The sequence below is a fragment of the Nyctereutes procyonoides genome, unplaced genomic scaffold (assembly GCF_905146905.1).
Source record: "Nyctereutes procyonoides isolate TBG_1078 unplaced genomic scaffold, NYPRO_anot_genome, whole genome shotgun sequence".
NCBI lineage: Eukaryota > Metazoa > Chordata > Mammalia > Carnivora > Canidae > Nyctereutes > Nyctereutes procyonoides.
The window spans coordinates 42,458,172-42,471,058 of NW_026575030.1; the positions used below are offsets into that span (position 1 = coordinate 42,458,172).

General features: G+C 36.4%; 1 protein-coding gene across 1 annotated transcript in view; it reads right to left on the reverse strand.

Moving 5' to 3' along the window:
* The window catches only part of ADGRG7 (adhesion G protein-coupled receptor G7), a 76,506-nt gene that overhangs the window by 40,804 nt on the left and 22,815 nt on the right, over positions 1 to 12,887 (reverse strand). Inside the window, exons 3-4 of the mRNA XM_055315927.1 lie at positions 2,769 to 2,882; positions 824 to 928 (exon numbers count right to left, since the gene is read on the reverse strand). Of these exons, the coding sequence (XP_055171902.1) occupies positions 824 to 928; positions 2,769 to 2,882 (219 nt within the window). The remainder of the gene's footprint in view (positions 1 to 823; positions 929 to 2,768; positions 2,883 to 12,887) is intronic.

Consider the following 12,887-nt stretch of genomic DNA (forward strand, 5'->3'; position numbering starts at 1 on the left):
AAATGATCTAGAATTGGCTGTGTTACTGAGATATCTTATTCTGTAGGAAATTATATCCTGCAGGAAGGTGTGAGAAATAGGAGGACTGGTCAAATGGAAGTCAATGCAAACAAGGTTCAGATAAAACATTAAGGGAAAATCATATGGCATAATGGGCTCTGAGCTGTCAGGAAAGGAATTTTTAAGGGCTATTCTTGGAAGATATAACCCAATACAGCAATAAAACAGCTTGTCAAAATCCTACATATCCACAGGGAGCATATAAGAAATTAGAAAATGTTATTTGCTCCTTTATTCTTGGAATGTCTCTATGCAAGCAAGGTTGTCGTGCTTCAAGAAAAGTGTGATGAAGCTGGAGAATGTTCCAAGATGGATAACTAAGATGACCAAGGAGATGAAGAACTACCAAGTGTGGACAGACTTAACTGACCATTTCTACCTAGAAAGATAGAAGTTTGAAAGTGGATATGGTACAAATCTATAACTAATGTTTAAAATTCAGACAAATTATATAACTCAATGAATAGATATTAATGTGTTCAAATTCCAGGACATGGATGAAACTGGGAAAATAAACCAAAGGAAAATGATGGATTAAAAGGAATTTATAACTGATCCATATTACAGTTTTTAGGAGAATTAGAATTATGTGAAGTTGTATCCTAAATTTTGAACATTGGCATCATGAAACAGAGCCAAACCCTTTCACAAGGCCTTCTTTGATGCCTCTTCCAGGGGCTTAATACTAGTTGGAGGGATGATAGCTCTGACCCAGCATAGTGATTCGTATACTTACACAGGAGATGTTTGGAAAAACACATACCATTTAATGTGTCCTTATCACATCTTTGATGAGAAGATCCATATTTTCCCACTGGAATTCTGTCAAAAGTAAAACTTTCATAGGTACTGTTTTCACAGAAATTAGCTGTAATGAAAATGAAACATTTTTTCATCATAAATAATAATTTTCTTCTTAAATTTTCAAACCAGATTAAAGTCAAAGTTCGAAACCTATTCAGTATAATTTGAAGGAAAATAGAAGACTTTAGGACCCACTGACCCACCAGACACTTCATACTCTTTTATCTGGTTCAGCTAATACCATTAGAAAAACTAGTATGTTAGATAATGGGTTCTAGTTAAAATGTGCACAATATGTAACTTGGTAGAGGTAAGTAGAATGTGATCACTGACACATCAGAAGGATCATGAAATCAAATTAGTTGAAATCTTAAAAATTAAAGATATAGAACCTGTAGTACCAAAGGGTACCATGAGGATGTGGGTCAAAGCAAAAAGACCAAAGTCATGGAGCATGTGAGATATACTGACTCGTAGGAATGTAGCAAATTATAGGAGTGTATTTCTAGGGCTCTGGCTCCTAGGCAGGCAGCATAAAGTGTACCGAGTATTGGGAAGCATACTGCAGATGAAGATGCAGCTTTGAAGCATTATTTACAATATCCAAGACATGAAAGTAGCCTAAGAGTGTGTGTGGTATGTGTGTGTGTATGTGTGTGTGCGTGTATGACTCAGTTGTGAAAAAGAATGAGACCTTGCCATTTGCAACAACATAGATGGACCTACAGAGTATTATGCTAGGTGAAATAGTCAGACAGAAAAAGAAAAATACATATTATTTCACTTATATGTGGAATCTAAAAGACAAAATAAATGAATAAACAAAAAGCAGAACCAGACCTATAAACACAGAGAATAAAAGAATGGTTGCCAGAGGTGAAAGGTGGGAGGATGGGCAAAATAGAAAAAGGCAAATGGGAGATACAGGCTTCCAGTTATGGAATGAATAGGCCACGGGAATAAAAACTGCGGCATAAGTGATACAGTTCAGTGGTATCATAATAGCATTGTATGGTGACAGATGGGAGCTACACTTGAGGTGAGCAAGCATAATGGATAGAATTGTTAAATCACTATGTTGTACATAAAAACTATGTTGTACACTAAAACTAATGTAACATTGTGTGTCAACTGTACTTTAATTTAAAAAAGAAGTGAAAAAAAAAAGAAGTGGTGGGGTACCTGGGTGGGTCAGTGGTTGAGCATTTGCCTTTGACTCAGGTCATGATCCCGGGGTCCTGGGATTGAGTCCTGCATTGGGCTCCCTCCAGGGTGCTGCTTCTCCCTCTGCCTATGTTTCTGTCTCTGTCTCTGTCTTTGTCTCTGTCTCTCTCTGTGTGTCTTTCACAAATAAATAAATAAATCTTTAAAACAATTTTAAAAATTAAAAAAAATAAAAGTGGCTTTGAACTTTGATTCTGAGAACACTGCCTGAAGTCAAACTAATTTAATAACATCTTATCAAGAGAAAGGATAAAAAGGCAAAAGCTTCATCTAAATATAGCCTTGGATAGGAAGATGTGCCTTGATTTCAGAAAAGTTAAATATGTTAGAACTGTGATATTTGAAATGGGATAATATAGTGTATCACTAACTGAAAGGACCTGAGGAAACCATACCACCCCTTGCCCTGAATAGGCACTGCAACAAGAAGGAAAAGCACCTGTCAGGTTACACACAAACTGGAAAGTTGGGAAATACCCTAGGTAAATTGAACATACAGGTAAGTAGCCCAAAAAGAATACTCCACTTTTACTATTAAGCTAACAAACACATCTTAAAGCCACCATCATTATATCCATTGTTACTAAATTATTAACAGAAGCTTCAGGAAGCTTTGCTGTTGTCCTTATTAACACAAGTCACCTAAACCTCATACCTTAGTACCATTCCAAATAACTTACCAATGGTACACCTCCGTCCTTTCCACAAGTCTGGACAAACGCATCTGCCATTTTCCCAGGTTCCACCATTCCTGCAGAAGTCTATAGGGATGGTTGATGAGGAGGTTAATGATCCTTAAAACAAAACAAAACAAAACAATAAATAATAGAATAGTACACCAACTGGCTGATCAGTTTCTCCTTTTGGATCTGTGGCCTTTGATTTCTATATGTAAAACAATTACTTTGAGTACCAGTGGAGAAGTAATTTTTTTGTAATATTATCATCAACAAAAATACACATTGAGAATCTAAACAGTACATACAATGATTACAAGAGATTATAAAGACCAAAAAACTACATTTGAAAGAACAATACCTTGATCAAGGAGATTAGTATCTACTGGGGAAAATGGGAGATTATATAGATGAGATAGATGGATGGATAGATAGATAGACCAGCCAACCAAGCCAACATGCAGATTTGTAAGTACTTCAAGAACAAAGAAGAGAGATGTTGAGGACAGAAGTAACTTATTCAGGGAGAACTTTCCAGAAGAAGTGGTATTTGAATCAGATTTTAAGGCTGAATCTAGAAAAGCCAAATAAAAAGAGTAGCCCCAAATAGGCAGGATACAAAGTGCAAAACCACAAAAATATGGAAAGTTCTGATGTGTTCAAGGAACATAGCAACGCTTAACAAATCAGGAATATTGGTTCTATGTGGAGCAACAGCAGGACGCAAACTGGATTGTGAGAGGGTTTATAGACCAAGCCAATGAGATTTAATCCTGCAAGAGTCTAGAGAGATCTTAAAACAAAGTAGTAACATAATAAAAAAATGTGGTTTTAGAAAGATATCTCAAGTGATATAGGAAGTGACTGAGGTGAGGGGGCAAGGAAAGCCAGTTGAATGGGGATCAGATCTAGGGCAGTGGCTCTAAGGAAGTTAAGTCTCAACAGATTCAGGAAGCATGCCTGAGACAGGATTGTAAGGATCTGGTGACTAGTTATTTTGAGTTGGGCACACTGGTATCTCTACATTGAAGGTAGGGTGGGTGGTGAATGAATTAACTAAGCTTAAGAATACAGAAAGCAGAGTTCCAGCTCCAATAATGATGGAATAGATTGTATAATTTAAGCCTCCCACAGATAACACTTTTAAATTCTGGACAAAAGTTGTCAAGAAAGAGGAGGAGGTGGGGAAGGGGGGGTAGGAGAAGGAGGAGGAAAGGAGAAGGAGAGGAGAAGGAGGGGGAAGAGGAAGAGGAAAGAGAAAGGAAACTACTTGGGGACTTTGGACAGCAATGAAAAGCAGACAGAAACTGAAGGCTATTCCAAGTTTACACAGTATTTCCACTAAGGGCTCTACTTTGTGGCTCAAAGTCTATATGTAAACTCCCCTCAAATCTGGGAAGAAAAATAAGATAGATAAAAAACAGAGTTCCAGGGACATGTGAGACAATATAAAGCAGTCTAATATGTATACAACTGGAGTTCCAGAAAGAAAGAAGGAATAGGGCATTTAATATACCAAAAGAAATTATGGTCAAAATTTCTCAAATCTGGCTAAGAACTTTAACCTATAGATCCAAGAAGCTCAACACAACCCAAGCAAAATAAATACAAGGAAAACCACACTTACACATACCATGGTCAAACTTCTGAATCTTAAAGATAAGGAAAAAATCTTGAAAGCAACCAACTACTAGCCCAGACAGTTTTACCAGTGAATTAGGGAAGAAATAATACCAGCCTAATGTAAATTCTTTCAGAAAATAGAGAAAGAGAGAAGCTTCCCATATATTCCACAATGCCAAGATAATTCTGATACCAAAATCTGACAAAAATATTACAGAAGCAGAAAAGTACAGACCAATAAATCTCAGTTACACAGATGCAAAATTTCTTTAAAGGTAGCAAACCAAATCCAGCAATACATAGAACTGATAATATATCATGGCCAAGTGAGGTTTATACCAGGAGTGCAAAGTTGGTCTAACAATAGAAAATCAAATAATTTAATTCACCATATGACAGAAAAAAGTGGGAAGACCATATGATTATTTCAACAAGTGTAGGGGCCTAAAAGCATCTGACATTCTTTTAACTCTCAGCAAACAAGAAATAAAAGGAAATTTCCTCAAGCTAATAAAAATCATCTATGAGGAACCTATCAATAACATCAAACTTAATAGTGTAATATTGAATGCTTTCTCCCTTAAGATTGACAGAAGAGATGCTGTAGCCACTTTCATTCAACATTGTACTGAACCCAGGGCTAAAGGTAAAACAAAACAAAATAAAAGCATAAAGTTAAGAAAGGAAGAAATAGAATGTTCATTTTTTTAAAGATTTTATTTATTTATTCATGAGAGACACACAGAGAGAGAAGCAGAGACCCAGGCAGAGGGAGAAGCAGGCTCCATTCAGGGAGCCCGATGTGGGACTCGATCCCAGACCCGGGGATCACACCTTGAGCCAAAGGCAGGTGCTCCACTACTGAGCCACCTGAGAATGTTCATTCTTTGTTGCAAGTGACATCACCAAATGCTTTCAACAATCTTAATGTCCACCAAAAAGTGAATTTAGCAAGACTAAATGATACAAAATAGATACACAAATGAAATTCATTTCCACATATTGACAGCAAAGGTGGTCCTAAGAGGGGAGTATATACAGCAATACAAGCCTTTCTCAAAAAACAGGAAAGACCTCAAATACACAACCTAACATTACACCTAAAGGAGTTGGAAAAAGAACAGCAAATAAAGCCTACACCAAGTAGGATAAGAGAAATAATAAAGATTAGAGCAGAAATCAATGAAATAGAAACCAAAAGAACAGTAGAACAGATAAATGAAACTAAGAGCTGATTCTTTGAAAGAATTAATAAGATTGGTAAACACAGGAGAAAGGACCCAAATAAATTAAATAATGAATGAAAGAGGAGAGATCACAGCCAACGCCGAAGAAATACAATTATAAGAACATGTTATGAGCAATTACGTTAACAAATTAGGCAATCTGGAAGAAATGGATGCATTCCTAGAAATGTCTGAACTACCAAAACTGAATCAGAAAGAAATAGAAAATCTGAACAGACCCATAACCAGCAAGGAGATTGAAGCGGTCATTAAAAACCTCCCAACAAACAAGAGTCCAGGGATGGATGGCTTCCCAGGGGAATTCTACCAAACATTTAAAGAAGATTAGTATCTGTTCTTCTAAAGCTGTTTCAAAAAGTAGAAATGGAAGGAAACCTTCCAAACTCTTTCTATGAGGCCAGCATTACCTTGATCCCAAACCAGACAAAGACCCCACCAGAAAGGAGAATTACAGACCAATATCACAGATATTACAGACCAACATGGAATGCTAAAATTCTCACCAAAATGCTAGCCAATAGGATCCAAAGGTATATTAAAAGACTTATTCACCATGACCAAGTGGGATTTATTCCTGGACTGGAATAAATCCACCACCAAGGGTGGTTCAACATCTGCAAATCAATCAATATGATACCCTACATTAATATAAGAAAGGACAAGAACCATATGATCCTCTCAATAGATGCAGAAAAAGCATTTGACAAAGTATAGCATCCATTCTTAAAACCTTTCACAGTGTAGAGATAGAGGGAACATACCTCGATGTCATAAAAGCCATCTATGAAAAGCCCACAGCAAATATCATTCTTAATGGGGAAACACTGGGAGCCTTTCCCCTAAGATCAGAAACAAGACAGGGATGTCCACTCTCACCGCTGCTATTCAATATAGTACTAGAAGTCCTAGCCTCAGCAATCAGGCAACAACAAAAAATAAATAAATAAAAGGCATCCAAATTAGCAAAGAAGAAGTCAAATTCTCACTCTTTGCAGATGACATGATACTCTATGTGGAAAACCCAAAAGACCAGCCCAAAATTGCTAGAACTCTTACAGGAATTCAGCAAAGTGGCAGGCTATAAAATCAATGCACGGAAATCAGTGGCATTTCTGTACACCAACAATGAAACAGAAGAAAGAGAAATTAAAGAACCAGTCCCTTACAATTACATCAAAACCATAAGATACCTAGAAATAAACCTAACCAAATAGGTAAAAGATCTAAACTCAGAAAACTATAGAACATTCATGAAAGAAATTAAAGAAGACACAAAGAAATGGAAAAATATTCCATGCTCATGAATTTGAAGAACAAATATTGCTAAAATGTCTATGTTACCTAGAGCAATCTACACATTCATTGCAATCCCTATCAAAATACCATCAACTTATTTCACAGAGTTAGAACAAATTATCCTAAAATTTGTATGGAACCAGAAAAGATTTTGAATAACCATAGAAATGTTGAAAAAGAAAACAGAACTGGTGGCGTCAGAATTCCAGACTTCAAGCTATATTACAAAGCTGTAATCATCAAAATAGTGTGACACTGGCACAAAAACAGACACATAGATCAGTGGAACAGATTAGAGAACCCAGAAATGGACCCTCAACTCTGTAGTCAACTAATCTTCAACAAAGTAAGAAAGAATATCCAATAGAAAAAAAAGACAGTCTCTTCAAAAAATGGTGTTGTGAAAACTGAAAACTGGACATGTTTCATAGAATGAAACTAGACCAATTCCTCACACCATACACAAAAACAGACTCAAAATGGATGACCTAAATGTGAAACAAGGATCCATGAAAATCCTAGAGGAGAACTCTGCAGCATCCTCTGTGACCTTGGCCACAGCAACTTCTTGCTAGACCTGTCTCCAAAAGCAAGGGAAACAAAAGCAAAAATGAACTATTGGGACTTCATCAAGATAAAAAGTTTTTGTACAACAAAGGAAACTGTCAACAAAACTAAAAGACAACCTACAGGATGGTAGAAGATATTCGCAAATGGCACATCAGATACAGGGCTAGTATACAAAATCTATAAAGAACTTCTCAAGGGGATCCCTGGGTGGCTCAGTGGTTTAGCACCTGCTAAATGTCATTAGCATGATCAGCCCAGGGCATGATCCCAGGGCATGATCCTGGAGTCCAGGGATCGAGTCCCGCGTCAGGCTCCCTACATGGAGCCTGCTTCTCTCTCTGCCTCTCTCTCTCTCTCTCATAAATAAATAAAATATTTTTTTAAAAAAGAACTTCTCAAACTCAACACCCAAAGAACGAATAATCCAAAACAGAAATGGACAGAAGACATGAACAGACATTTCTCCAAAGAAGACATACAGATGACCAACAGACACATGAAAAAATGCTCCACATCGTTTGGCAACAGAGAAATACAAATCAAAATCACAATGAGGCATCATCTCACACCAGTCAGAATGGCTAAAATGAACAAGTCAGGAAATGACAAATTTTGGGGAGGATGTGGAGAAAGGGGAACCTTTGTCCACTGTTGCTAGGAATGCAAGCTGGTGTGGCCACTTTGGAAAACAGTACGGAGGTTCCACAAAACGTTGAAAAGACAGCTACACTACACTACTGGGTATTTACCCCAAAGATACAAATGTAGTGATCTGAAGGGGCACCTGCACCCCAATGCTTACAGCAGCAACGCCCACAATAGTTAAACAATAGAAAGAGCACAGATGTTCATTGACAGATCAATGGAAAAAGAAAATGTGATCTATATATATATGATGGAATACTGCTCACCCATCAAGAAAAATGAAATCTTGCCATTTGCAACATCATGGATGGAACTAGAGGATATTCTAAGTCAAATAAGTCAATCAGAGAAAGACAATTATCATATGATCTCACTCATATGTGGAGTTTAAGAAACAAAACAGAGGATCATAGGGGAAGAGAGGGAAAAATAAAATAAGGTGAAATCAGAAAGAGAGACAAACCATAAGGGACTCTTATTCGTAGGAAACAAACTGAGTGATGCCTGGATGGCTAAGCGGTTGAGTGCCCACCTTTGGCTCAGGTCCTCAATCCCGGAATTGGGGATCGAGTCCCACATCGGGCTCCTTGTGGGGAGCCTGCTTCTCCCTCTGCCTGTGTCTCTGACTCTCTCTCTCTCTCTGTGACTCTCATGAATAAATAAATAAAATCTTAAAAAAAAAGAAAAGAAACAAACTGAGGGCCCTTGGAGGGGAAGGAGGTGGGAGGAAGAGGTAACTAGATGATGGACATTAAGGAGGGCATGTGATATAACAAGCACTGGGTATTATATAAGACTGATGAATCACTGACCTCTACCTCTGAAACTAATAATACATTATATGTTAATTAATTTAATTTAAATAATTTTTAATTAAAAAATAAAATCAATTAATGTAATTCATCATAACAGGCTAAAAAAGAAAAATCAAATGATCATATCAATATATATATAGAAAAAGCATTCAACAGAATCCAATTTCCAGTCATGTTAAAAACTCTTAGCAAACTGAAAATACAGGAGAACTACATACACTTGATACAGAACAACCACAAAAAAACATAAACCCAATCTCATACTTAACGGTGAAAAATTAGATGCTTTCCCCTAAGAGGAGAATATGGCAAGGATTTCCCTTCTCACCACTCCTATTCAACAATATACTGGAAGTCATAACTAATGCAGTAAGACAAGAAAAGGAAATAAAAGGTATTTCAAGTTGGGAGAAAGAAATAAAAGTCTGTATTCAGAGATGACATGATTATCTATGTCAGAAATGCCAGTAATTCATCAAAAAAACTTCTGGAACTAATAAACAATTATGGTAAGATTTTGAGATGCAAGATTAATGTGCAAAAGTAAATTGGATTTGGATTTAAAAGCACAATACCATTTAAATTAGCACCAAAAAAGAAATACATGAATATAAATATAACAAAATACATACAAAACCTATATGAGGAAAATGACAAACTTCTGATAAAAGAAATTCTAAATAAGTAGAGAGATATTTCATGCACATGGATAGGAAGATTCATTATGTTTAGATTATCAATTCTTCACAGCTTGATTTATAGATTTAATGCCATTCCAATCAAAATCCCAGAAAATTGTTTTGTGTATATCAAGAAAACTAAAGTTTATATGCAAATGTATAAGTCCTAGAATAGCCAACACAATTAAAGGAGAACAGGGATCCCTGGGTGGCGCAGCGGTTTGGCGCTTGCCTTTGGCCCAGGGCGCGATCCTGGAGACCTGGGATCGAATCCCACGTCGGGCTCCCGGTGCATGGAACCTGCTTCTCCCTCTGCCTGTATCTCTGCCTCTCTCTCCCTCTCTCTGTGACTATCATAAATAAATAAAAATTAAAAAAAACAATTAAAGGAGAACAAAGTTGAAGCACTGAGAATATGTGACTTCAAGACATTGTGAAACCTACAATAATCAAGACATTGTGGTATTGGCAAAGAAGAGACGAATAGATCATTAGAACAAAATAGAGAACCCATAAACAGGCCCATAAACAGCCCAAACAGACATAGTCAACTGATCTCTGACAAAGGAGTAAGAGCAACTCAATGGAGAAAGGATAGTCCTTTTAATAAATGTTGCTGGGAAAATTAGACAGAAACATGCAAAATAAATCCAGACTCAGACTTAACAATTTTCACAAAAAATAACTATGCCATAAATCTAAATATAAACTGCAAAACCAAAAAAAAAATATATATATATTTATATAGGGGGATCCCTGGGTGGCTCAGCAGTTTAGCGCCTGTCTTTGGCCCAGGGCGTGATCCTGGAGTCCCGGGACTGAGTCCCACATTGGGCCCCCTGCATGGAGCCTGCTTCTCCCTCTGCCTGTGTCTCTGCCTCTTTCTCTCTGTGTCTCTCATGAATAAATAAATAAAGTCTTTTAAAAAAAAAGATTTCACCAGCTGTTCTTCAAAAAAGTTAAATTAAATTAAATTAAAAAAAAACAAAAACAAAATAAATAAAATGCAAAATTATAAAACTTCCAAAAGATAATACAGAAGAAAATCTAAGTGACCTTCAGTTGATGATGACTTTTTAGATATAACAGCAAAAGTACAATCCATGAAGGGAAAAGGATAGGTAAATACATCAGATAATTGGAACTTCCAAAAAAAATTTAAAACGTCTGCTCCACAAAAAACATTGTTAAGAGAAGGAAAAACCAAGACACAGAATGGGAAAAAATATTTCTAAATCACATGTCTGATAAAGGACTGGTAACCAAAATACACCCAGAACTCTTAAAACTCATCAATAAGCAAGCAAATAATTAAAAGTGTGCAAAAGATCTGAACAGACATCTCACCAAAGAAGATATACAGATGGCAAACAAGCATATGAAAATACGCTCAACATCACACGTCATTAGGGAAGTGCAAAGTGAACGGCAGTGCAATAACACTACACACCTATTAGAACGACTAAAATCCAAAACTCTCAACACCGAATGCCAACCAGGCTGTGGAGCAACAGAAGCTTCGTCCAGTGCTTGTGGGAATGAAAATGGTACAGCCAGTTTGGAAGACAGTTTAGCAGTTTCTTATAAAGCTACACAGAGTTTTACCACACAATCTAGCAGCCGTGCTCCGAAGTGTTTACTCACATGAGTGGACACTTCATGCCCACATAAAAAGCTACACATAAATGTTTGCAGAAGCTGAATATGTAACCACCAAAAACTGGAAGCAAACAAGATGCCCTTCAACAGGTAAATGGATTTTTTAAAAAGCTGTGGTATATCCATGCAATGGAATATTATTTAGCCATAAAAAGAAATGAGCTATGAAGCCCCTAAAAGATACGAAGGAATCTTAAATACGTTAACTAAGTGACAGAAGCCAGGCTAAAAAGCCTACATGTTTAATTCCAAATATGACATTCTGGAAAAGGAAAAACTACAGAGACAGTAAAAAGATCAGGGGTTTGGGAAAGGGAGAGAGGAATGAATCGGTGAAGCACAGGGGACTTTTAGGGCAGTGAGCTATTCTGTATGACATTGCCATAGTGGATATGTCATTGGGTGTTGGTCAAAATCCACAGAACCGTACAACACAAAGAATGAACTCTAATGCAAAATGCATTTTAATTAATAGTGCATTGATATTGGTTCATTAATTTTAACAAAACAATCTACCAGTGTAGATATTAATAATAAGGGATGATATGGAGGGGAATGGGTGATGAGAGAGGGAATAAATGGGAACTCTATACTTTTTCTGTTTAATTTCACCGTAGCCCGAAACTTCTCTAAAAATAAAGTCTATTGGTATAAAAGAAAAATAAGATACAGACCCAGACCTCAAAGAGCTTCAGATCTACCAAGACAGATTTAATCATCATTGTTATATGACAAACTTCTCTGTGTAACCAAGGGAATGTGTGAATCTCTAAATTGTAGAACGCTTCAAACACACAACGTACAGAGTATAAAACATCCCTCACTAACCCAAAGCCAGTTTTAAGAGATAGTGACTTTCTCTCAGCTTTGCTTTGGACTTTTTAAGAAATACATAATAAAACTTTACAGAAAGACTTGAAGCCCTTTGTACTCCTTTCTATCAACATTCCTTTCCCTCTACACCCAGAGATCACACCATATTGAAATTGTCGTTTATCTTTTATATCATATTTTATACTATTATTATATCTAAGGTAATCAATACATACCATTTGCAGTCAGTTTTTGCTTTTTGGAGGGGGGTGGGGGGTTGCTATTAGGTCAACTATTTTAATGGTTACAATGTTGGTTAGGTTTTTTTTTTCCTTCCTTTGGGGGTAAATTTGATTATCTATATATTTTTTTTTTTTTTAGAAAATTGCCACCTGGCCAAAGTTTTTTATATTAGCTAGGATAAGGTTTCCAATGGTGCTGGCTTGTGATTTTATTAGCTTTTCTAAATATTTCACTGCTTTATTTTATTATATATTTTAATAGGTTTTATATTCACAGAGCCAGAAAATAAAAACAACAAAGGCATATATAATCTTGACGTCATCCCTAAATATATACAAGTAATTTCTACAATTTTTCCAATCTTTCCACAAGCGACGTGAATCTATAGTCTTACTTTCTTCATCTCCTTTCTGTAGCTTTTGCTCTTATACTTTTGACAATGAATGTTGAAAATCTTTCCACAGTGGTTCATAGAGAACTTTCACCTCTCCTTTTACAGCTGTATTATAGTCCATTGTATGGCTATACCCT